This window comes from Pogona vitticeps, chromosome 4 (genome assembly GCF_051106095.1).
Source record: "Pogona vitticeps strain Pit_001003342236 chromosome 4, PviZW2.1, whole genome shotgun sequence".
NCBI classification, from domain to species: Eukaryota; Metazoa; Chordata; class Lepidosauria; order Squamata; family Agamidae; genus Pogona; species Pogona vitticeps.
The window spans coordinates 48,638,843-48,665,086 of NC_135786.1; the positions used below are offsets into that span (position 1 = coordinate 48,638,843).

Here is a 26,244-nt window from a genome sequence, read left to right on the forward strand (position 1 = left end):
TTATATGTCACTCAGAGGCAGTCAAAATATCTGATTAAGAATGCTCCACCCTTGATTTACTGATGAATCTTTTTAAATACTGGTTGAAATCTTTAGACCCACTGAATCTGGGGTGGAGGTGGGGGTTGGAGAGCCAACATCTCTGTAAGTACCATTGGTTCATATGGGCCTCCTTTAGCAGGACTTGCTACGCTAAGCAGCAGGATTTCAGCTACTGCTGCACTTGACTATCTTAATATCTTCTAACAGGAATAAAGATAGAATTCATTATTAACTATTTCAGTTGAAACAAACAATCCATAGTGTTTGACAGGCAAATAACTGTTGCAGGGGACTGGCCTGAAAAATGTTATCACTACAGTATTATATTTGATCTTTATTACACTACTGAGTACAGCAGTATATTGACTCGTAACCTTAGAATTTGTTTGTTTGGCTCTAAGCATGGTGCTTCATGCCTGCCTGCCTCTGCTAAGCACTGCAGCGCTTTGACATCGAGGCCCAACGTGGCCACCCCGGCGAGCAGCCGCTGGAGCCGGTGCCAGAGTGGGAGGCGCCCCCCGGCAGGTGAGCCACCTGCTGCTCTTCAACGGCCACCCGAAAGCTGCCCGCTGGCGGAGAAAGGGAGCTGCGCCCGTGGGGCCAAGGACCAGGTGGCAGAGGCGGCAGACCAGGAGGCAAGGTGGCGGCGCTCGACTGGCCGCACGTGATCAAGACACGTGTGACTGAGATCCTTCCTTTCAAATCAAGGGGGTAATGTTGGCGTATATAAATTTCTTAGGGGGTAAAAGGTAAAAAAGTTACCTGACCCCTGTTCTAAGGGCTCTTAGGAAGTCCCCTCTATTAAGGCATCAGTGAGAGAACAAAAGGAGTATTAATGAGCAAGACTGAACATTTGGCTGAGTGTATATGCTTTTTAAGAAATGCATTTTGTTTTCGGGTGGAGGAGTGCGAAACACACAAATTCCTGAAGCCAGCTGTCCACAATGTATTAAAATTACTGTTGTCTTTAGGCTCTATGATGCCTCAAAGTTTTGTGTAAAAACAACAAACCAATGAGTGTTTTTTTAAAATTGTGAATCAATGATGGGCTGGATCTGAATTTCTGAAATAATACTGATTTGGGGCTTGGACCAAATTGGATGGGGTTCAGATCTCCATAATGAGCTGAGTTCCAGTTGAAAACACTAAATCACCCATTGGGATAGCTATGCATAACTACATTGTCTATCATAGATACATATGTCATTTTCTTTAAAACTATTTAATATTCATTTTACTTTTTTACTTACTTTACTTAACCTTTTTAATATAATGTTAATTACGAGTAAAACCAACTATATCATAGCCACCCTTCCTAAAACTTGTGTATATGAAGAAGTGGTCTCTGGTTCACAGTAATCTATGCCAAAATAAATGTCAATCTTCAAAGTGTTACAATAAGTCATCTTGGCTTCCATAAAATTTTATTTCTGAGCTCTAATTAAATGTGGATAGGCTGAGGGTGCAAGCTGCTGTTATACCATTGTTATTTGGTTGAGAGTGGTAATTTAAGAAAAGGGTGACACTCTTTCCCTTCTCCCTGTTCCATGCCACTAATAGATGCAAAATATTAAGTTAGAATGTGGTAACCAGATTTGACTTATTAAAATGGAGCCCATGAATGCAACTGTGTTGCTATCAACTTGTTCTTCAAAGGTAGGGACTTTTCCATGAATGGAGCTTGAATGATTGCTCATTTTAAAATGTGAATTATTTATTGTGGTAAGATGTTTCATGTAAACAAGGAAAGGTGGGGAACCAATTATGACCCCCCAGATGCTGTCAATACGAATCCAAGGCAGACCATTCAACATCACAATAATCCAAGTTTATGCACCAACCAGCATTGCTGAGGAGACTGAAATTGAACAATTCTATGAAGATTTACAACACCTTCTAGAACTGACACCAAAGAAAGATGTTCTTCTCACTCTAGGGGACTGGAATGCTAAAGTAGGGAGCCAAGAGATAAAAGGAACAACAGGGAAGTTTGGCCTTGGAGTTCAGAACGAAGCAGGACAAAGGCTAATAGAGTTTTGTCAAGAGAATAAGCTGGTCATCACAAACACTCTTTTCCAACAACACAAGAGGCGACTCTATACATGGAAATCACCAGATGGGCAATATCGAAATCAGATTGATTATATTCTCTGCAGCCAAAGATGGAGAAGCTCTATACAGTCAGCAAAAACAAGACCTGGAGCTGACTGCGGTTCTGATCATCAGCTTCTCATAGCAAAATTCAAGCTTAGACTGAAGAGATTAGGAAAAACCACTGGGCCACTCAGGTATAATCTAAACCAAATCCCTTATGAATACACAGTGGAAGTAAAGAACAGATTTAAGGAACTAGATTTGGTGGACAGAGTGCCTGAAGAACTTTGGATAGAGGCTCGTAACATTGTCCAGGAGGCAGCAACGAAAACCATCCCAAAGAAAAGGAAATGCAAGAAAGCAAAGTGGCTGTCCAACGAGGCCTTAGAAATAGCAGAGAGGAGAAGGGAAGCAAAATGCAAGGGAGATAGGGAAAGTTACAGAAACTTGAATTCAGACTTCCAAAGAATAGCAAGGAGAGACAAGAGGGCCTTCTTAAATGAACAATGCAAAGAAATAGAGGAAGATAACAGAAAAGGAAAGACCAGAGATCTGTTCAGGAAAATTGGACATATTAGAGGAACATTTTGCGCAAAGATGAACATGATAAAAGACAAAAATGGGAGGGACCTAACAGAAGCAGAAGACGTCAAGAAGAGGTGGCAAGAATACACGGAGGAATTATATCAGAAAGATGTGGATATCCCGGACAACCCAGACAATGTAGTTGCTGACCTTGAGCCAGACATCCTGGAGAGCGAAGTCAAGTGGGCCTTAGAAAGCCTGGCTAACAACAAGGCCAGTGGAGGTGATGGCATTCCAGTTGAACTATTTAAAATCTTGAAAGATGATGCTGTTAAGGTGCTACATTCAATATGCCAGCAAGTTTGGAAAACTCAACAGTGGCCAGAGGATTGGAAAAGATCAGTCTACATCCCAATCCCAAAGAAAGGCAGTGCCAAAGAATGCTCCAACTACCGTACAATTGCACTCATTTCGCACGCTAGCAAGGTTATGCTCAAAATCCTACAAGGTAGGCTTCAGCAGTATGTGGACCGAGAACTCCCAGAAGTACAAGCTGGATTCCGAAGAGGCAGAGGAACTCGAGACCAAATTGCTAACTTGCGCTGGATTATGGAGAAAGCCAGAGAGTTCCAGAAAAATATCTACTTCTGCTTCATTGACTATGCGAAAGCCTTTGACTGTGTGGACCACAGCAAACTATGGCAAGTTCTTAAAGAAATGGGAGTGCCTGACCACTTTATCTGTCTCCTGAGAAACCTATATGTGGGACAGGAAGCAACAGTTAGAACTGGTCATGGAACAACTGAGTGGTTCAAAATTGGGAAAGGAAAGGAGTACGGCAAGGCTGTATATTGTCCCCCAGCTTATTTAACTTATATGCAGAATACATCATGCGGAAGGCTGGACTGGAGGAATCCCAAGCCGGAATTAAGATTGCCGGAAGAAATATCAACAACCTCCGATATGCAGATGATACCACTCTGATGGCAGAAAGTGAGGAGGAATTAAAGAACCTTGTAATGAGAGTGAAAGAGGAGAGTGCAAAAAACGGTCTGAAACTCAACATCAAAAAAACTAAGATCATGGCCACTGGTCCCATCACCTCCTGGGAAATAGAAGGGGAAGATATGGAGGCAGTGTCAAATTTTATCTTCCTGGGCTCCATGATCACTGCAGATGGAGACAGCAGCCCTGAAATTAAAAGGCGCCTTCTTCTTGGGAGGAAAGCGATGACAAATCTGGACAGCATCTTGAAAAGCAGAGACATCACCTTGCCAACAAAAGTCCGAATAGTCAAAGCTATGGTTTTTCCTGTCGTGATGTATGGAAGTGAGAGCTGGACCATAAAGAAAGCAGACCGCCGAAGAATTGATGCCTTTGAATTGTGGTGCTGGAGGAGGCTCTTGAGAATCCCCTGGACTGCAAGGAGAACAAACCTGTCAGTTCTAAAGGAAATCAACCCGGAGTGCTCACTGGAAGGACAGATCCTGAAGCTGAGGCTCCAGTACTTTGGCCATCTAATGAGAAGAAAAGACTCCCTGGAAAAGACCCTGATGTTGGGAAAGTGTGATGGCAAGAGGAGAAGGGGACGACCGAGGATGAGATGGCTGGACAGTGTCTGCGAAGCAACCAACATGAACCTGACACAACTCCGGGAGGCAGTGGAGGACAGGAGGGCCTGGCGTGCTCTGGTCCATGGGGTCACGAAGAGTCGGACACGACTAAACGACTAAACACACACACACAGATGCTGTCAGGCTATAACTCTCAATTATCTATAACTTTCCTGTACTGGCTCGGGCTGATGGTAACTGGAGTCCAAGATAATTTCCATACCTTAAGATCATCTTCTTAATCAGAGGCCTGAGACAGTTGCCAAAAAATGTGTGTTCTGAAGAACCAGAACACGGAAGATTTGTTTTTTTTAGGGGGGGAACCAGAACTCCCCTATCAGTATAGGTACTCAACGGCTAGGGCGGCTCAGTATGTTTTGGGAGCTGGACCCTAAACGAGAAAACGTAATTATCATAATTAACAGCCTGTCACACGTCAATTTACACAAGCCTCTTAGATGCGGTTGCTATTACAACCTAAGAGGGTGCTTCTTGACCCATTCTTGAACCATCAATCTCACGGCACTATTTCAACTCCGGAGCCTTGAGGAGACACTTTCCCTTGGCCACTCCTTGCCTCCGTGCTCCCCCACCTCAAGTGTTCAGTGGACCTGCCCGACAAAAAAAGTATTTCCCCACGGAGAAATAAAGATGGTTGTTTCCATCGTAACTGCCATTGCCTCACATTCTTAATTTCCGCCCAGGCTCCGCCTCCAAAAGGCACGTTCTGCTTGGCGGTTGGCTGGGTTAACATGTAGGGGCTGTCCTTCAAAACGGCGGTTTCAAAGCAACGCCAAGGTGCCCCCACCCCCCACCCCGTTATGAGGTGACTTGACCTCTGTTTCCTCAGCAGGTTTGTGCGTGAAGCAGGGGGAGGGGAGGGTAAGCAGGCAGGTGCAGTCGGAATAACCAAGGCAGTGTGGTTTACTATTTCCTCCCCTGTTTAAAGAGCGCCCCTTTAAACAGGAATGTAAAGGAAGCAAGCTGTCCACAGTCGGTGAGTGTATAAAAAGCCAAAACGTACAAGGCGCGTGCGTAGAGTGTGAGGGAAGCGCCTGCAGCTTCTTGAAGCTTAGCTTTCAGGGAAGGATTCCGAAGACCTCGTGGCGCAACGGTAGCGCGTCTGACTCCAGATCAGAAGGCTGCGTGTTCGAATCACGTCGGGGTCAAACGGGACTCCCCACAGTGGGGGTTTATTTTGCACCCTACAAAAAGCGTGAGCGGGGCAGCTAAATATTTACATATATATTTGGCAGTATATTCGTAAAGCCCAGTTTTTAAAAAGGGCTGACGAAAAGACGTCAATGGGATCTCAGTAACTGCAGTATAGGGTGGGGTATCCAGACAGATTTAGGAAATCATGAGGGTGGCGTTCAGTGACAGAAAAAAAAATCCAGATACAGGAGGGCTTAGTTATTTCAATAGAACATGAATTAAAGCTGCCGCCCAGAAACTGCAAAAAAGAAACGAGGCGGAAACGAGACAATTTACCACGGATCAGGGTGCTTTAAGTGGAGGCTGATAATCACAGATTTTTTTAATAGTGGAGAAGTAATCTATTAATATATATACTGTGGGGTTCTTTTAATCGTTTGAAATCCGTTGCAGTTTGGAAGATGCGCTAACTCGCGAATTTAAAAGCCCCTTTCCTTTACTAAGCGCCGTGACTTAAACCCAGAGAAACTGATTTTAGGCGGCCAGGTGGATCATGGCCTTGTCTCCCCCCCAACTCCCCCCGCAGCAGACAATCGAGTATGGAAATAGGAAAGCCTACTGAGGCAAGGTTTGAGGAGCTGGCTCTTTCGATGTTGAGAGGTACTGCAGTGTAATTCCCAAGGGAGGAAGAAGGCAACAAAGAGTGAGCCCGACCTTCTCTTGATTATTTTCCATTTTTATTTTTCTATTTGTATTCGGTCAACTACTGTACTTGTCTCTGCATAGGGGACTAAAGGCCGCTCTCACCGAATTAAAGCCTCATAAGAGATAACGAAAAGGAACATAAAATATGAAATTAAAAAATTTAAGTATAATATTGAAAGTACCGTTTAAAAACACTTAAAACATTTCCCCAAAGAGAAATCATTAAATATATTGGTGGTGCCCCACTGGCCCAGTCAATTAAGAGCGTGCCTACAAAGGAAAGTCTTTGTTTGCTGGTCAAAAGACAGTGGCTGCTGCCATAACCTGGGAGCAGCCCCGGAAAAGGCCTTCTCTCATGTTCTCATAAACTTGCTTTTGAGGGCAATAAGGTGGAGAGAAGGACCTCCCGAGAAGGCCTTAAATTATGGGGCAACTTGTATGAGGCCTTCAAATGACCACTTTGCCCTGTTGGTCTATCTTGATGGGCAACTGCCATTATTGGACTTAAGTTCTTTAGTGAAAAACATCTGGATGATTTCCCCCCCTTAAAACTGCATTTTATTTCATCGTAATAAAATTATTTATTGACCAATTCTACTTTTAGCAGGAAAGAGGTGAGGAATGATTTGATGAGTGATGGTCACTATGTTCTATGCTTTGCCCACCCACAGATGATCTGTATGGGTTTGGAGAAGGATGACTTTCTAATTCCCTTCCTCGTTTCATTTTTCTTTTTTGTTTTCTCCCCATCCAGTGGTATCAAAAGGCTTGATCTAGGGCCATATGGAGAAGTGTCATTGGCAACTTCAGTCTCTCTGTCCATTAGAGCCCTGATGGTGATAAATGTGTACATACTGTACAGAGTTTTCTGAGATAAGTAGGGAACTCGGGAATGGACCATTGCCCGCTAATGGAACTGCCCGCTTCCAGCAAAAGGGCATTTCTGATCTATCCTATTAAGTAATCTTCAAATTTCCTGCTCCTATTAAGTAATCTTCAAATTTCTGTGCACCCCTGCTGCAGAGCCTAGGACAGGGAATTTGAATCCTCACTGTGGCTCCTAGCAGAGATGCTCATCCAGAGTGTATGTCATGAGTTTTCATGCCCTGGCATCTATGTGGGCTTGAACTAGCTATAGAGTTCTAGAACACCACCAAAGGATGGAAACTTAAACCACTCTCTGATTTTCGTCCCCACCTCCCATTAACTAGCAAGTACTACCCTTGTTGCTAACAAGAAATTATAGTTAAGTTCATGCATGTTTTCAACATCTTTGCTGGCTACTTTTTAACATTTAAACAATACTGTTGCTATATTAAATTATAGGTCATTTCTTACTATTATTTAATTACAGTAAGATGTATACACAGTAAATTTGAACTTAGGGACTACCTCAAAATGTATAATACAAATTTGCCTCCATCAATTATTTTTCTAACATAATCATTTTTCAGCATAAATCTTATTAGTTGAGGTATAAAGAATGGTTGTATAAAGTATGGTACTTCAAACAGGCTCCTTTGAGGACTTTAGTCTTCTTCCAAAGGTGATCTATGAGAAATACAGTATGTTTGCTAGTTTTTACTTTAATTTTAGACCTTATGGCTGCAACATCTAGCCAGAATGGTTTTTTCACTTTTCTATAACTCCTCAACCAAGCACTGTGAACGGTCTAATGAAGAGTGCTAGAAGACTCAAAAGCTCTCTTTATGATAGTTCAGTAGTTTTATAACAATATGATCCAGCGTGATTTAGGTGGTTATGTTTGAAGAATTACAGTACAGTACACAAGAACCTGTGCATTGGTACATTTGTTCATATTTAAAATGTTGTTGGAATCTGTTTTCTTTGCTGCAGCAGACAAGCCACCTGGGAAATATGTGATTCTTGGGACAGGAAGATCTTAAAACTTCACAGAATTTGATATATATGAGAATATACATATTTTGTTACTCTTTTTAAATGGATAGTTGTGTCTGTTTTAGCAAAAACAACAGAGTCCTGTATAACAAGTGCATGTGAGCTTTCCTGGCCCATTTGATGAGATGCATCTTGTTTTCAATTTTCTTGCTAAGACAGTCTGATGGGAAATTCATTCCCCCAGTTGCTATTATCCTAGTTCATGTATGATAAAATGTATAAGCTGTAATATGTAATGCTCTCTATTTAACCTTAAGCTTAGGTCAGGAGATATGATAAAAGTACAGGTAACTGTAATAAAATTGGGAGAAAATTCAAGCACTTATAAATTTCACAATTTAATATTGGAATCAAATATACTCCTGAGAGGATAATTTGTTAGTAATGTAAGTGGTACAATGTTATATTATCAATATTTTCAGCTTATACATTTTATCATACATGAACTAGGATAACATATGTAATATGTAAAGCTTGTATTTTGAATGCTGCCCTTCTTTTGAATGTCTCCGGCAAAATTAAAACTGAAAGAAAAAGTGCCCGGCCTCTTAAGGAGCCACGGTTCCCTCCCTCCCCAGGATATGTCCTCATTTGGTTGAAATTGGGAGCATGGAATCTCCATATTCTCCAGCATGGGACTCTACATCCGCCCGAAGAGCTATATCTGTATGTGTTGCTGTTTTCCTTTTGCAATGGGAGTGGGGGACTGCAGGCTTAGAGACAGTCAGAGGGGAAGGAAGCAGGGAGGGAGGGAACTGTGACTCATTGAGCAGCATTTTTCACTCATCATAGACGAGTGCATTTTTCAAGCCCTGTATATATATAAACTCAGTGGTTTTGGTGTATGGCTGCACAGCCAGGAATTGGGAGTTTAATTCCCTGCTATGCCTTCTTTACAGGGGCTGGATTCAATGATTCATAGGGTCCGTTCCAGCTCTGCTTTTCTAAGATTATTATTATTTTTCCTGCCGGTTCACCCTCACTATAATCAGTTAGGTTCATGCTTAGTATAATTAGGGTAGAATGTTGAGGCCATAAAGCAGTTTTAAAGTGTGAATCAATATGTAGTAATACTTTATTGCATCTTATTGAAAAAACACATCTTGTCCTCTTTATGAACATGTTTCCAAAGTGTTTTAACAATATAAATAAATCAGGCAAAATCCAAAGAAGTGAAACAAAACAAGACAAAAGCATGTATAAACTGATAAAATAAAACAAGCAGCAGTCATTCTGCACCATTGGTTTACAAACAGAACTCTTTTGTTTCCGTGGATTGTTCCTCAAATAGGGATAGGCCCTTTTCTTTTACTTTCTTACACTGTTGCCCATTATTGCTTTAAGCTGATGAATTGCATTACAGTGGGGTCTCTACTTAAGAACGTCCCTACTTAAGAACAATCCAACTTAAGAACAGCTCCATTTGCTAAATTTTGCTTCTACTTGATAACAGAAATCCAAGATAAGAACAGGAAAAAAAAACCTTTCCTGCTCTTTTTTTAACCTTAGGTCATCTTAGGTTAAAAAAAATTTCTCCCCCTAGTGGTAGAGTATGTATTAACCAGCTTTGCATTAGTTCCTATGGGAACTAATCCTTCAATGTACGAACGCACCTCTACATAACAAAAAAACAGCCAGAACGGATTAATTGGTTTTCAGTCCATTCCTATGGGAAATTTTGCTTCAACTTAAGAATGTTTCAACTTAAGAACACCATTCCAAAACGGATTAAGTTCTTAAGTAGAGGTTCCACTGTATAAGCTTCCAGTCACTTTCTCCGCTGTAGTGTTTGTACTCACACTAGGTGTCTCATGTGATGTAGGTGGAGAAACTGGATCTCTTTCCTCTACAGTTGTTGCCGCCTACCCTTGTTTCCCCACATATGCCCTTTTCATGAAGATTGTGGAAATGAAAGCATACTACCTGGCACTGCTAAGTATAATGGGAATTTTAAATTGATATTTTGTTCTCTGTTACTTTATAACTGAATGTATATTGCCCCTAGGCGTGCTTTACTGAAAACTTTTTAGTCATCTTTACTTAGCAATAGGTAGATATTGGCAGCTTTAATTGTTTCTTGTCTACAAGATTAGATCTGTGTGCATAGCCTTTGCTTATAAGGCAACTGTGGATTGCTGGTTTCCAAGTGGCAATTGGTGATTGGTGGGTTCCATCTGTGGAGAAGCTATAAAGGAGTCTGTGGCTGTATTATAAGTTATATTTCCTTGTAAGTGCTTGTACCTGTTTACATTATCTGATATACCTCACTCACTATGGGATTTTGTTGCCTTCAATTCCCTCACCAAGATAAATAAACCCCAGGTTCTTTTATATATTATTTATTAGATTTTTTTCTTACTCATTAGAGCGTGCACTATTCTGTGCAGTTTGCAGAAGTTAAACAATTAATAATAATACTGTAAATGAGCAACAACAGAGCAACAACAAACTTCAAGGGGCATGAATTATAAAAGTGAAGTGTGGAATATGAGGAAAAACAATCAGCTATCAAACAGAAGAAATAAAAGTGGGGGGAAGCATCGAGAGGGTTGGCAAGAAGACCTCTCTATAGAGTATGTTTTTAAGTGCCTTTTAAATGTAGGGAAGGAGAGAGCCAGGTGCAGCTCTAGCTCAGGTTTCAACCCCCCCTCCTTTCTTTCACTAAGCTAGTGGTTTCTCTGCCTCTGATCATAGATAATGCTCTGGTGGAACAGAAAGAAATCCCATTTTGAGTTTCATTAGATGTTACTGGGTAGAGGGAAAGGACTAAAGATGAGGCTATGCTTTTTGGTGGCAATCCATTGTTGTTGTATAGGTCCAGCTATGCCTATACTATACCCCATAATGCTAGCAGGTTCTTTACTGATCCATTGCTGCTCTAGCTTCTTTTTTACTTTTTACAACTCACATTTCTTTCTTTTTGGAACACTTAATTTGGCATTTTTATTGCTATTATCAGTGAAATATGTCAGTCTTTTGTTTTATGTTTTTCCTGTTTGTAAATGCTCTAAGCTTATGTACTGTAGTACCATTTGTTTGATGATACTGTTAAGTCATTTAGGAATCATTCCAAGATTGGCAGACATCCAGATGCAGCAATTGAATTAAATCATGTTTATGACTTGAATACAAAAAAGGTTAATGAGAAGAAATCCATTAAAAGAAAGGGGAAATCCTTAACCAACAATGTGTCTTCTTCTATAGGGTGTGCCATTAGCAGATGGAGAAGATTACTGTAGATGTGCACATAGAAAGCAAGGAAAAAGATTCTTTAGAACTAGTCACCAGCAATGAAATTGATGTTAAGGCTCTGAATGACACTGAACTACGGGAGCAGCTGTCTGCATATGGAATCAGCCCTGGACCGATATTACGTATGCCTCCACTGAATTATGGCTAGAACTAGGGGGGAGGGGCGGGTACAAAAAACAATGGGGAACAGCGCTGAGTTTAAGAATGAAATTGCTTCTTACTAGTAGCAGACAATGATATTTAACCGGGGTGGAATACTTTGCAAAGCAATCCCAGTTGAAGACAAGGAGATACTGTACCTCCTTTTCCTGAGCAAGAAATTGGACTCTTGCTATGGCATATACAGTAGTACCTTGGTTTGTGAATGACTCAGTTTACGTAATTTTCGGTTTACAAGCCAAAATCCGTAAGAAATAAAGCTCCAGTTGATGTTTTCTTTTTTTCGCACTATGAAAAGGTTTTCCCAGAGCGCATTGTGCACATAGCACCGCCCCTTTTGTAGTTCAATTGGTGGTTCGGCTTGTAAAATTTCTGTACCGTGTAACATCATGTAGAACAGATCTGTTTCGCAAACTGGGGTATTACTGTATTTTGGTCGTTCAAACTCATAAGTTACATACCCTGCAGGCTCACAGTATGTTACAAATTTCCCCAAATCCCCATTCTGTTTAGGTAATGTATACACATTTTGCAAAAGGTTTTTAGAAACAGCAGCAAGAGAAGATGAATTACTTATCCAGAACATCTGACCTTTTGCTCCTTTCAGCTATATAAATTTACTGTATTTGCTTTACATGTTCTTTTGCATCTCCTAGTCTTTAGGCAGGGCAGGAGGTTACACATCTCATGGGAGCCTTTCCTTGCTACTAAATAACTTATTGGGAGTTCAGTTCCCCACTGTGTATCCCAGAAAAGCTGGCCTACCTGGCCTTGGGCAAGCTGTGCAGTCCCATGGTGCCTCCAGGAGAACGGAATGGAAACCACTTCTGAGTACTCTTTACCTAGAAAATCCTGAATAGCGCTGCCATAAGTCAGAATTTACGTGATGGCATACAATTATTACAAACTGTTTGGACTAAGTACTTGTCCAGAGTATTGTGCATAGTTTTGGGCAAAGGCTGTATAGTCATGTTGGGAATGTTCTGCAAGTACCCATGCTTCAAGAAGGTTGTCTAGATGACATAGAAGTTCCCCTTCAGCTCTACAAGTTATACAGTATGCTGAGAATGGTTGTTAAAGCTGCTGTTCAATTTCAGAACACAGGGAACCACAATAAACAATAGTGAAGGCTAATACTTTCCTGTTGATTTGTTTTAGCTTCTACAAGGGCTACATATGAGAACAAACTTCAACAGCTCATGAAGCAATGCCCAACAGTAGCAGCTGAGAAGGAAAGCAGGCTTGATGATTCTGAAAAGGAAAAGAATGGAGAGCTAGGTAATGCGTAACAATCAATACCTAATGAAATCCCTCTTCGAGAGTTATGCACATAAATAAGATTGCAGATAACTTTAGATAATGACTGATCAATTATTATCAGCTGTTGGAACTAACAGTAATAATGATTTCATATTACAATCAGGAGAAATGCACAGTTCAGTACTTCAGCAATGGTGGATCGAGAATAATCATGATGAATAAAATCAGATTACAGAGTAGTCTCTTTGGATTTCAGAGCAGTTCCCTCTGGATTGCTGTAGACCAGGGGTCTCAAACTCAATTTACCTGGGGGCCGCTGGAGGCATAGTCTGGGTGAGGCTGGGCCGCATCAGATTTTCCGTCAAGGGAGCAAGAGCCCAAGGAAGCCGCCCAGGAGTTTCCTTAGCCTGGCCGGGGCTGCGAGGAGAAGCGTGTGAGCCCTCCTCGTCTGCCAGCCGGCAGACAGGTAGGCTGACTGGCAGGCTACAATTCCGGATGAAGAGTGCAAGAGGCGCTGTCTTGGGAGAGAGCCGGTGAGCGAGGTTTCACTGGTGGCCAGGAGTATATTTGCACAATTAAAACTAGTGTGCCAGCCATGTCCATCCCTTGAGGTCTGATATTGCCATGGTAACACATCCCTTAGTGACATCCTGGCTGGATTACTGTAACGTGCTGCACAAAGGGCTACTTGTGGAAAGTGTTGGGAAATTTCAGTGGATCCAAAACAAGGCAGCCAGATTGCTGACTGAGGCTAGTTCCACTGACTGCCAGTCTGTTTCCAGGCACAAATCAAAGCACTGGTTCTAACCTATAAGGCTCTAAACTGCTTGGGTCGAACCTATCTCAAGGACTGTGTCTTCCATTATGAGCATGCTCAGGTGTTAAGACAATCAGAAGAGACATTTCTCGTGGTCCCACCATAGGTGTTTTTAGTGGGAACATGGAAGAGGGCCTTCTCTGTCGCTGTTCCCAGACTGGAACTTCCTCCCACAGGAGGCCAGTCTGACCCCATCTTTGCTGTCCTTCCGCAAGCAGGCAAAAACCTTTCTCTTCAGGCAAGCTTTCCCTCAGTACTGGCTGCCTGAGTGGGAGTTTTAAATGAATTGTTGTGCCTTACATTTTGAATGTGTTTTTTAGTATTGCTTTTGTTTACCATCTTTTAGAGTGGTAGTTGTTTGATTCTTTTAAATATTTGTATACATATTGTTTTTAGCATTAAATATTTTAATGATATAAGCCACTCTTGTATACTCATTGTTTTTCTTTTGTAATGATGTCAGGTGTCTTGTGTCCTTTTTAAGGAGAAAGATAGGGTAAAAATATTTCAAATAAATAATGTGATCTGATGTTACTTGGTTTTAAAAGTTTCTGAAGAAATAATCATTATAGTTTGTCTCAGTATGTTGACAAAATTAAAAGGAAAACAGAGAAGAAAAGATGATAAAGAGAAGCAAAAGATTGTGGCATTTAGAAGAATAACAGGCTTATTTCAGTGTGAGCTCTTGCAGATCTAAATCCACATCTTCAGACGCAAAGAGTACAAAAATGTGTCCTCTGTTTTATGTAGCATAAAGTAGCATCTTGTTGATTAGCTGTAATTTGTTGCTGCAATTTATGTGAGTTCATTTACTCCAGAGTAAAATTCCTACAGGATTTTGACTTTTGTTTTCTTTTGATATTGTTTTGTTTCCAGTATCTTCTCTCCCTTTTTTCAGGTAAATTGTGGTGAATATTAACTGCCATTTTGGATTTGCATATAACAGCAACTGTGCTTATTTGAAAATGGAAGCAAAATCTTTTCAGCTGCTGATAAAAACATCTGAAAGCAGAGGGAGCAATAAGGCCGAACGCTAGTTTGTTTAGTGCTAAGCAATATTTTAATGTTTTGTTCAGATGTAACAACTCTTACTTGTCTGTCTTAGAATTCACAAGGAACATTGCCTGACAGCATTTCATGACTGCTTCTCTGTGTGAATTTTCAAAAACATGTAACTTTAAAAGCATCTTGAACATTCTGAGATTCTTTCACCCTGTGGGTGAGCAACTAAAATCAGTATGTAAATTGTTCTGAAATTTTGCCCATCTAACCACTTTTAAGATGGTTCAACCACTGCTCTGTTCAGTGGGGTGTAACAGTGCTTAATATTTTCTTAATACAGATTTCTGTGAAAGACCACATGAAATATTTACATAATTCCTTTATCTCATCCAAATGTACAAGTTGAGTTAGAGAAATGGAGCTGAGTGGCAAATGAGCAGATGTTATCACTGTTCTCTTATCTGTACTGGAATCTTTCAAGTGTTACCTAGCACTGCAAGGCAAATCTATTTTCTGCTTTCAAACTCTCTTTGAATTTACAGAGGAAAAAGGTCAGCTTTCCTATATATTTACCAGAACAGAGTAGGCAATTCCTTAATACAGAACATTTTGGAAAACTTGAAAAACCACTTGTATATATGTTAGATTAGCAATGCAAGTATAGCAAAGTTAGGGTGTGTCTGCACTGGCAGACTACTACACTATTTGGATCACTTTGGATTCTCTTTGGTCTACAGCATCCACATGTGTTACATAAATGTGTAATGACTTGAAAAGATTCATTAGAGATTTGCTCCATTGAATAAGTAGTCTAGTATTGCCAAAAGCCAGACTAGCTTCAGATGAAAGAGGAATGAAAATTGGTGGAAGAAACATGAATAATGTAAGATATGCAAATGATACCATCTTACTGGCAGAAAGCAGCAATGACTTCAAATGACTTTTAGTGAAAGTGAAAGAAGAAAGTGCCAATGCAGACTGCAATTGAATGTTAAGGAAAAAAAAATGAATGCAGAAGAACTATATAACTTTAATGTTGACAATGAAGAAATTGAAATTGTTAGAGATGTTGTATGCCTTAGTTCAATTATCAATCCAAATGGAGACTGCAGCAAAAAAAAAAATCAAAAGATTGCAGCCAAGATTCAGAAGACCATCAATGAAGGAATTGGAAAAGATCATCAAGTGTAAAGATGTGTCACTGAAGATCAAGATCATCCATATTACTGTATTTCCAATCACCATGTATCAGTGTGAAAGCTGATAGTAAAGAAAGCTGACAGGGAAAAATTACTCTTTTGAAATATGGTGCTGGAGGAGAGCTTTGCAGATACCCTGTATTGTCAGAAAGATGAACAAGTGGGTCCTAGATCAAATCAAGACTGAACTATCTCTGGAGGCAAAAATGTTGAAATTTAGGCAATCCTACTTTGGACATATAATGAGAAGAGGATTTTCTGGAAAATAGAATAATGCTGGGAAAGGTGGAAGATAGCAAGAAAATAAGAAGACCAAATACAAGATGGACTGATTCCTTAAAGGAAGCCCCAACCTTGAGTTTGCAAAAGCTGAGCAGGGCAGTTGAGGACATTCATAGAGTTGCCATAAGTTGGAGGCAACTTGAGAGCACATAACAACAATTGTCAAAGGAAAATAAGTGGTTATGAAAGTCTACCAAGAATGCAGTCCACAAGTGAAACACTTTCTTCAAGGACGTATATAACATCATATTATTATTATTATTATTTTATTATTTATTTGATTTATACCCCGCCTATCTGGACTACCAGTTTTCAATTTCACTCCTTTAGAGCTTTTAGAGCACCTGGATTGAAAGCATTATCCTGTATGATGTGGTATAGATCACTTGAAACTTTTTATTCTGTCTTAGGGCAAACAACAGAAGTAGTCTTCCAGACAAACAACCTCAGAGTGACAGCAGGATGTGCCTCTGAGCTTGATAATGTAAGTAACCCAAGGCATGAATATTCTGTGCCAGCTAAATATGGGAAATTGTGAGCTAATAGAAACAGGTATTTTGCCTCAATAAGTGAAGCAATTACTCTGATCACCTACTTTTTCTGTGGTTTCTTTTAATGCATGAGAACCCTAGGAGATGCACTAACTTTATTTTACAGGTGGAAAATGCACATCTGCAGAAATTATAACTGAGAGAGGGGAATATTTTCATCTATTCCAGAAAAGCAATCAAATAACATTCAGATTACTGCAGTAAACGGTTGTAACATTGTTCTTTAGCACCACTAATCAAATTTGTTGCTTTGAAAGGCCAAGACAGAACTTGAACATTCAGGTCAACCTGCTGTCTTCCAAGCATGCCAGTGTTGCATCTAAGTTCTGATGAGACCCAACGCTTTGCATTAATCTAGGGCTTGCTAGATTTATATTATACTTAAGACCTGCTCATCAGACCTCTAACATTTCCCTAGAGGATTCCAAAGTTACCTCAGCTTTCTTTTTCAATGTCCAGAGGTTATTAACTTTGTTCCTCTACTTCTGAGATCAGCTTTAGCATTTGGGGTAAGGGAGTAATTGAAAAAACGTAGTTATCTCTAGAAACGTAGTCGAATTGTTTTACTTAGCCCCAAGAGCCCTTGCTTACTAAGTACCACATGGGCAATGTTGATAAAGTGCAGGTAAAATAATATTTCCTTCAAATTATCACTCTTAATATGTTTCTGGGTAGCACACGTATGGATTCTTCACCCATTGGAATGAAAGTCTGCAAGCTCTTATCTACAGCCCATTCCAGAGGAGAAATCTCCCTGTACATTTTGTGAGACTGGTCATGCATTTTAATCCTAAATGCTCTTCGTCCACCATAGCAGCAGGTGCATGAGACATTTTTATTTCTTGGTTTCAGCAGTGTTTAACCCACCCCTTGAGGCATGTATCTGTGAAACATATTTGTAAAGAAATGGAGCAACTTGTAATCAGGAAAGTTCTGAAAGATGCTCTGTGGAGGCAAAGAACTCATATGCGTGACTGAATAGATGATCACCCCAACAACAAGATGTTAACTTGAGCTCTTTAATCTGAATATGAGATTAATATTTCTCATTGGAGAATGAGAATCTGTATCATTCTAGAGATGCATACTTTTTATGATATTTCCTGTCGTGCTTTAATGGTAATCCACACTGATTCCATTCTGTCTTAGAATCCACCTGTAGATGTGGCAGAACGTCAGAAAAAACTCTTGTCACCTGATGTTGAACACAGTTTAGCCAAAATAGTGGCAGAAGTAAGTAGTCACTGATATATTTTGACTAGTGTAACTACAGATTTATTTTAAAAGTTTATTGTTTCTATATCAGTTATATTTATATCTCGCTTTTCTTCCATTGAACTTGGCACCTCCTCTGCTTATTCTCACAACACCCGTGTGAGGTAGTGTAGGCTAAAGGGCAGGTAGGTTGGCCCAAATTCACATTGTGAGATTCATGTGCCAGTGGAGACTAGAACCTGGATGTCTCAAATTCCAGCCCAATAGTCTAGCTGCTGCTCCACACTCTTGTTCACTGTTAGGACCCCCATACCCATGGAGGATTAGTTCCAAGCTCCCCTCCTCCATGAATGCTGAAAGCTGTGGATAATAGCAAACACTGTATCTAGCATGGCAAAGGGGAAAAAATATTTGCACATGCATTACCAGAACATGCCACTAGAGCACAAAAGAGACAATGTTATGCATTCTTCAACAACAAGGATTCGTAGCACAGTCTCTAGTAATGCATGTGAAAATAATTTTTATGTGGTTTTTTTCTTTTAATACTTTTAATAGCTTCAGATAGTGGATCGGTGATACTATGGATACTGATACTACAGATATGGGGCCCTACTCTATTACAGGCCTCCCTGTTAACATGTTTTTCATATTTGCTAACTTGGAACAATATTACCTTATGTTATCTTACCTGCTTTCATTTAACTTTTGTATTTGCATCTACTGAAAAGATCCATCAGAATATTTTATTCTCCAAACCATGGTCCAAATCCTGTTGTTTAGCATAGTAAATCTCACTAGAGTAGTCCCATTGGGTCTAAGGGAATTTAATGAGTCAACTCCTCTGTAGGTTCTATTTATTCAAATGGGCATCCTCTAATTTATCGTACTAAAGCGAGTCACATTTGAATCAACTAAACTTACTATGAAGGAGGTGACTCAATAAATCCCTTTTGATTCATTGGACCTACTGTTGGTGCAGTTTATTATGCTAATCAATAGGTTTCTGCCAATAATTCCACTAAAATTTGTTTTACTGTTCTTTGTTTAAGTTGGCTGTTGCTTTCCAAATTTTCAACAAGTTTCATTTAAAACAAATCCCAAGATTAATGCTGCTGCTTAAGGCTCCATCAGCATGATTTGCCACACTTTTTTTTCCTGGGTTAGTCAGATAAACTTTTTACATGTTCCTTGTAAAATAATTATTATCTTTTTGAACATTGTGAGCTCCATTTTCTTAAAAATGAGACTGAATGTGAACAACTGCAGCCACATATATCCAGGCATATGTGCACACACACATTTTATTCTGAATGCAAAACAGGGATGGCTGATAATTGTTGTGGGACATCTCCAAAGGAAGGAAGGAGTATGAAGATGTGCTGATGCTGTGTTTTTCATGCACAGTCTGCTTTAAGAAGATAAATAGAGCAGGGTCCAGTAGAGAGCAGGAGGTGGAATAATGGCCCAGTAAGGAGAGATTGCAGAATACTTGAAAGAAATTGAGAAGAGAGATAGAAAAAAATATTTTTGGATTAACTCCTCTGCCGCACATGTACACAAAAAAGTGGAATCTAATTGGGGACTGTTAATGAAAGGTGATGGGTGAGATGCAAATGGTGCAAAATCCTTGTTCTATTGTCAGTGAAAGGGTATTTGAAAATGAGTTAGTGTGCACATATAATTAAATAGCTAATTAATGACAGAACTCATGTTGTGAGGCAGCTGTTTTACTAGACCTGGCACACTGCAGAAGTGTGAAATGTCTGTTACTAACAAAACTGTTGTAAACAGATATTTTTAGCAGGCTGTAAATTGCAAATGAATGCAATTGCGTACCTGATATTCTTCTTTGATCTGAGTACTGTATATAGGTAATTTTTTTGTCATGCTTACAGATCATCCCATCCCATTTTGCATGATCTTTTAATTAATTTAATCTTGTCTATTAATAGTTACAGGAAATATTGCCAGAGGGTAAAGTGCTGAATCAGTCAAAAGGACAAAGGAGGGTAGCTGGCAGTAGTCCTGACAGGAGTTACAGACAACAGGTACTTTTGCAACAGTATTCGGTATTTAGATTTTAAATCTTGTCAAAGATGCCATTCAGGAAAGTGACATTCTACAACACGATGTAAAATATCACTTGAGAATAATGAATATTTTCATTTATCACTTTATTTCTCTTTCTTATGCCCAGTGGCTGAAAATTGCTGTACCTTTCTGACCTCCGCAGTTGTTATAAATTTGGTATTTGTTGTACAAGTTGTGAATCACTATTAAATCACTTTTCTTCCTGTTCATGGATGAGCTAGAATTTGGTTTTAAAAAACTGAATCTTATTCTTTTTTAACGTACATGGATGTGCCCAAGAGAGCATTTTAAGCCACGAGGGCAGGTTCAGATGAGTCCCTTTTCTCAACAAAGATAGGGTAGATAAAAGTATTTTGTCATGACAATAATAGTCCAAAGTCCTTAATATTTTTTGAAAAGCAGTCCTAACAACAAACAGCTACAGTTGTGTTCAAAATTATTCAACCCCCACTGAAATTGAATGTTTTGGCCATTTTGACATTGATTTTGATCATTCAGTCATCTTGCTTACATTTACATGAAAGAGGCACTTGTAGGTCAGAGAAATATAACCTTAAGTTTATAATGAAATAACCACAAATGTCTTTTCTGTGCTCACATCATTATTAGTTTTTATTCAACCCCCAAGTGACATTCAATCTTAGTACTTAGTACAACATCCTTTTACAGTTATAACAGCTTTTAAACGTGAAGCATAGCTTGACACAAGTGTCTTGCAGCGATCTACGGGTATCTTTGCCCATTCTTCATGGGCAAAAGCCTCCAGTTCAGTCAAATTCTTAGGCTTGCGCACTGCAACTGCTTTCTTTAAGTCCCACCAGAGGTTCTCAATCGGATTTAAGTCTAGTGACTGCGATGGCCACTCCAAAATGTTCCAGCCTTTCCTCTGCAACCATGCTCTAGTGGACTTGGAGGTATGCTTGGGATCATTGTCCTGTTGAAAGGTCCAACGTCTCCCAAGCCTCAGGTGTGTGACGGACTGCATCACATTTTCATCCAATATCTCCTGGTACTGAAGAGAATTCATGGTACCTTGTACACGCTGAAGCTTCCCTGTACCTGCAGAAGCAAAACAGCCCCAAAGCATTATTGACCCTCCGCCATGCTTCACAGTAGGCAAGGTGTTCTTTTCGTCATATGCCTTGTTCTTCCTCCTCCAAACATAGCGTTGATCCATGGGCCCAAACAGTTCTAATTTTGTTTCATCAGTCCACAGAACACTATCCCACAACTTTTGTGGTTTGCCCACATGACTTTTGGCATACTGCAGTCGACTCTTCTTATTCTTGGGAGACAGCAAGGGGGTGCGCCTGGGGGTTCTGGCATGGAGACCTTCATTACGCAGTGTGCGCCTTATTGTCTGAGCTGAAACTTCTATACCCACATCTGACAAATCTTTTTTCAGTTCCTCAGCAGTCACACGGGGACTTTTCACCACTCTACGCTTTAGGTAGCGCACAGCAGTCGAAGTCAGCATCTTCTTTCTTCCACGACCAGGTAGCATTTCAACAGTGCCCTTTGCCTTGAATTTGCGAATGATGCTTCCTATGGTGTCTCTTGGTATGTTTAACTTCTTTGCAATCTTCTTATAGCCATTGCCCTTCCTGTGAAGACAAATCACCTCTTCTCTTGTCTTCCTGGACCATTCTCTTGACTTCACCATGTTTGTAACCACACAAGTAAATGTCTAGAAGGAGCTGAGTATCACAGTCATTTTAAAGCTGCCTAATTGGTGCTTATTATGCTTGATTGGTGCTCGGTGACATCCACAGGTGTTTTCAATACCTGATCGAAAACACCTGAATGAACCTCTCTTCTTCAGAGTGGTAGTCTTTAAGGGGTTGAATAATTGTGGCAATGAAGAAACCACAAAAGAAACATTTACTACTGTATTACATAAACAATTGATGTTATTTTAGTTGCATTTGGTTCTTTAAAACGTCCTTGTAGGATTTCATTCTGAATACAATTCCAAATGTACACTATAGTCCCTAAACCCCTTTACAGCATTGGGGGTTGAATAATTTTGAACACAACTGTATCCTTTACAGTTCTCTTGGGTTGCTGTGAATGATTCACAGTGGTCTCCACTGACCTGCGGCTTCCTCTTGGCAGAGGCATGGGAGTTATAAGAAAGGCATTACTGATACAAAACATTTATGTTGTAAGGCATCTGATGCTCATGTTTTAAAAAATATTATCTGTAGAAAGTTTGTAAACATGTATGCCTTCTACGAAGAGAGTATGTGTGTGTGTGTTTGTATGTATGTGTATAAGCACACACACATTTATTTATTTATTTATTTAATTATTTAATCAATCAATCAATCAATCAATCAATCAATTAATTAATTAATTAATTAATTAATTAATTAGATTTATACCCTGCATCATCTGGCAGCTAGGCCACTCCGGGTGGCTAAGAACAACACAACAAACAACACAATAAACACAATAAGAATAAAATAATACAAACATCCAACAGATACAATAACTAGTAGGATAAATTAAAACAAATGGCTATAAAGATGATAGAAAGTATGATGAAAGGATGGTAATAAGGATGATACATATACACACATGCCTTCTACAGAGGGCACATCAATAAATAATGGGAGTCTATTGGTGTTTGATAGAGATGGGCATGAACCGTGGCTTGACTGAGCTCAGCGCAGCATCTGCACAGATGTTTGCAGGCGCCAGTTGCTTTCCTCCCCCGCCTCCCCATAGCGATTGCTCATTCACTAGGAGGAGTATGTTTCCCTCCTCCTCCACTCATCAGCTGGAGTGTGGGCTTCCCTCCTCAGATGATTCCTCATTCAGATGAGAAGGCAGGGGAGCCTGTGCTCCTGCCAGTGAGTGGAGGATTGTCCACAGGTTGTGCCCATCTCTAATGCTTGGATAGTTGTAGCTAATTGATGAGATGGTGGAGCACCTCTTGATTGCATTGGTGGCCAATGGCCAGCCACATGACTGAGATCCATCTCACAATTAGGGGCATTTAGCTATGTCAAGTTATGCAAACCTTACTTTATGCAAACACCAATAGGATTATATTGGTTTTTAATAACGTTAAAACTTGCTAATGCTTATTTGTGGTATTTTGCCTCCCAGAATGGGAAAAGTAATGAAATTGACATTGATGTGTTACAATTAGTATATTGGCTAGAATCTAATTGCTCAGATTTTGCAACATGCAACTGAGGTGCCATCATCAGCCATGGCCATTATGGGGACAGGGTTAAAAGTTTCCTGTCCCTACCCCACCCTGTTTCAGGGATCTCTAGGGCCCTTTTCCTCCTGGGAAAGCGTTTAGGAAGCACAAAAGAGCGGAGGGAACACTTTAATGCCAGAAAATAGCTGCTGATGGTCTTGAAATGGCTTCGCCTGATGATTGTGTTGTGCTGCATACAGTTACAGAAAGGATTTTGGCCATTTATTAGCTCTGCCTAACCTCATTTCTAACCCTTTATATGCTGGAGTTCCAGTAGGATTAGAAAGTATCCCAGGATTTAGTTGGTGAAGGTTTTATAACTTTGGTAGTTGAGTCTCAATTATTAAAAAAAAAGTACATTAAGAAAGTTATTTTTAGGAAAGAATATCTTTAAAGGGAGTTGCAGAAAATGCCCAGTAATGGGCATAGCTGTTTTGTAATCTACAAAAGCTATTCCTGAATCTATCTGTTTATCAAAGAATAGTTGATACTATAAGAACATGTTTCAGTGAACTATTTTGATCAAGAAGGTCATATATGTGGCTTACACAGTACCCTTTCCTATAAAAGTGTCCAGAACGAAGCAGTTTATGAAACATAATATGTATAAGTAGTATAATGAACTTAGGAGTGCAAACACTAATGTGGCTGGAAGCTGCCTCCAATTTAATACCTCAGAAGACTGGATCTTCATATGAAAGGACTTCTACAGATTGCATGTTCCCAAATTAGACAAGAGATGTTTTCTTCAAACATTGCAAGATCAGCTAACATGTTTAAAGGTGCTACATGGGATGTCTTAATTAACAAAATGATGATGATGTGCTGTCAAATGAATTCTGACTTACAGTGACCCTTTTCAGAGTTTTCAAGGTGAATAGTATCAGAAGTGGTTTAAGGGCCCTAATTTTCTTATATTTTGAGGGTCTAATGTAGAAAACATTAGTAAAAGAACAGAGATGTGACATCCTTGGCTGCCTTAAGTGAATTAGTTTGACTGATAAAACTACACAGTGTATAGCAGGATACCCTTATACTGTATTATCTAAATAACATATTTGTATTTTTATGTGACAATCCTCATCAGTGGAAAATTTTGTTTTATTTTGCATGAAAAAGCCCAGGCCATATAGGTGCTTACGAAAACTCACCTATTTATAAGCCATTTTCCTTTTGCAGATGAATAATCCACCACACACAGACTACGGTTACCCTGACGCTAACAGTGTAGGATTAAGGTAAATTTCTCTAAGATCACATAAGATATTTAACAGACATGCTTTACAGATGAATAGGCCTTTCTTTCTCTGGGCAAAATGCTGGAGACTTCCATTGCAGTTCTTCATAGATGGTGAACTAATACCTTTGAATATTCTGAATGTGTAAATATTGGCAGAGAGAAGATAAGCTGTACAACGTACTGGCAGCACTGGGAGACAGACTGGAAAAAATTAAATATGTTGCGCCTTGGGAGAAAATACTACATATATTTATTTGAAAGAAAATTAGAAAAATAAAAATCTCTAAAAAGTTGATACTATGGGAGGTGCTTGCACAATAGCGTCCACGTATGTACATGTGGATTAATGTGTTTATAAAAGATCAATTTAAGAAAAAATGGTGTGATAATTTAAAAATTATTTAATAAGGTAACTGCATGGGCATTTGTCCCACTATCTGCTCTGCTGTGGGAACAGGATGAATTGCTCTTTTTGCCAGCAACCAGACCAGGCAAGTACCAAACTAGTCCAGCCCCAGAGCATGCCTACTTCCGTCTTTTTCTCCTTGACAGGGCTACTCTTTTTGCATGCAGGTAGGATTGCTCTCTTTTGCTTCCATTTCAGTGTGTGTGATCACTGGAATTGAACCAAAGTGCCTGTCCCTTTGCAGAAGCCACAAGGAAGTGGCAAGGAAGAAGTTCCTTTTTAACTCTTGCTAATGCATCAGTAATGCTTTGAAAGGGCTTTTTTTAAAAAATCCTCTCAATTCATTGCTGATATACTATGTCAGCTTGCAACAATTAAAAAGAAATGCAAAACTTGCCCTTCCTTCCCCTCTAAAGGCAAGGAATATTTAAAAGGAAAATTTCCCATTTCTCAAGATCTTTAACAGGCTCCTCCTGTTTTGCCTAAGCTGCTTAACAATCTTGAGAAATGGGGAGCTTTTGTTTAAAGAAGCCTCGATGGCATACCACTCTTCAAAGTGATCTAGACTGGAACCATGCTAGAATAATTTGTCCATCTAGTCCCACCTTAAGTGGGGCAGAAGTTAAGGAAGAATTGCTTATTGAGGAAAAGTGGGCTAAAACTCCAGGAAGTTGCCTCTCAGAATTCATGTGCATCACTAGAAGGAAAGGGAAGGAATCTTAATCATGCTAGTTGTTCAATAATTGTTCTATGTAACAAAGCTATTTTAGATAGAACACCGACTTTGAAAACTTTCCAGAAAAAGTAAAGAGCTTTCAACAAGATGTAGCCCCTCCCCACTTTTCCACAATATAAAAATCCCTGCTACTTTTCCATACTTATTCATACATGCCTAGGTTAAAATTCCATATGTATACTACAAACATATTCTTCTGGTACAATATTACTGTAAACTTATCTATAACTGCTGCACCCCTGTACTTCAAATGGCATTTATTTCATTTCAGAAAAATGTCCTAATTAGCAGCAGCTTTCATTTTATCTTGTTTCCTTTTTTATTCTCCACAAATAGAAGCATTGGTTGAATATGAGATTATATGTCTAAAATTTAAAAAATGATTAGATTTCTATCTGGATTGTAAAATGTCTCCATTATGTTACCTCTTATTCTTCTAGTACTAGAAGAAGAACAGTGAAAGAGAATGTACATTCAGTGAAGCGAAGTCCTAAAATTAAATCCCTGATGGTACCTGAGAAACCAGCAGAAGGACTTATACCAACACGTGTAAAGATCGCTATGTTTGCACTCTTCATTTTCCTTCTCTTTGTGTATGTAACTATGGAAACTAATCTAGACAATCCATTCAGAAGCTTCATCATGGGAAAATGAGACTATTCCATTCTTCAGAGGTGACATTAACAGACTAGAGTTGGTGATTTCTGTTCAGCTGCTTATGAGTAAGTGATTGGGGTAGCTTATTAAAAAGCAAAAGAAGCTA

At 39.6% G+C, this 26,244-nt stretch overlaps 1 protein-coding gene and 1 non-coding gene across 6 annotated transcripts; both read left to right on the plus strand.

Moving 5' to 3' along the window:
* Positions 1-5,044: 5,044 nt before the first annotated feature.
* LEMD1 (LEM domain containing 1) lies at positions 5,045-26,244 on the plus strand. 5 transcript variants are annotated; one of them, XM_020797457.3, is made up of 8 exons: positions 5,045-5,127; positions 11,259-11,428; positions 12,624-12,743; positions 16,436-16,509; positions 17,726-17,809; positions 19,747-19,842; positions 24,279-24,337; positions 25,922-26,244. In XM_020797457.3, exons 2-8 carry the CDS (start codon positions 11,275-11,277, stop codon positions 26,133-26,135), a joined length of 801 nt encoding a protein of 266 aa, XP_020653116.3. In that variant the 5' UTR covers positions 5,045-5,127; positions 11,259-11,274; the 3' UTR covers positions 26,136-26,244. The 5 variants fall into 5 exon arrangements, with proteins under 5 accessions (XP_020653116.3, XP_020653098.3, XP_020653124.3 ...); XM_020797439.3 differs by having other exon boundaries at positions 5,059-5,271; XM_020797465.3 differs by lacking the exon at positions 5,045-5,127 and adding an exon at positions 5,362-5,490.
* On the plus strand, positions 5,372-5,443 carry TRNAW-CCA (transfer RNA tryptophan (anticodon CCA)). Its single transcript has one exon. It is a non-coding gene; the product is annotated as a tRNA-Trp (tRNA).

What these genes read in the sequence shown, in the direction of transcription:
- LEMD1 (XM_020797457.3), top strand. Translation starts at nt 11,275, where the DNA reads ATGGAGAAGATTACTGTAGATGTGCACATAGAAAGCAAGGAAAAAGAT. An exon ending in GTGCCTCTGAGCTTGATAAT is followed by an intron (nt 16,510 to 17,725) that starts GTAAGTAACCCA and finishes ATTCTGTCTTAG; the next exon opens with AATCCACCTGTAGATGTGGC. An exon ending in GCTAACAGTGTAGGATTAAG is followed by an intron (nt 24,338 to 25,921) that starts GTAAATTTCTCT and finishes TTATTCTTCTAG; the next exon opens with TACTAGAAGAAGAACAGTGA.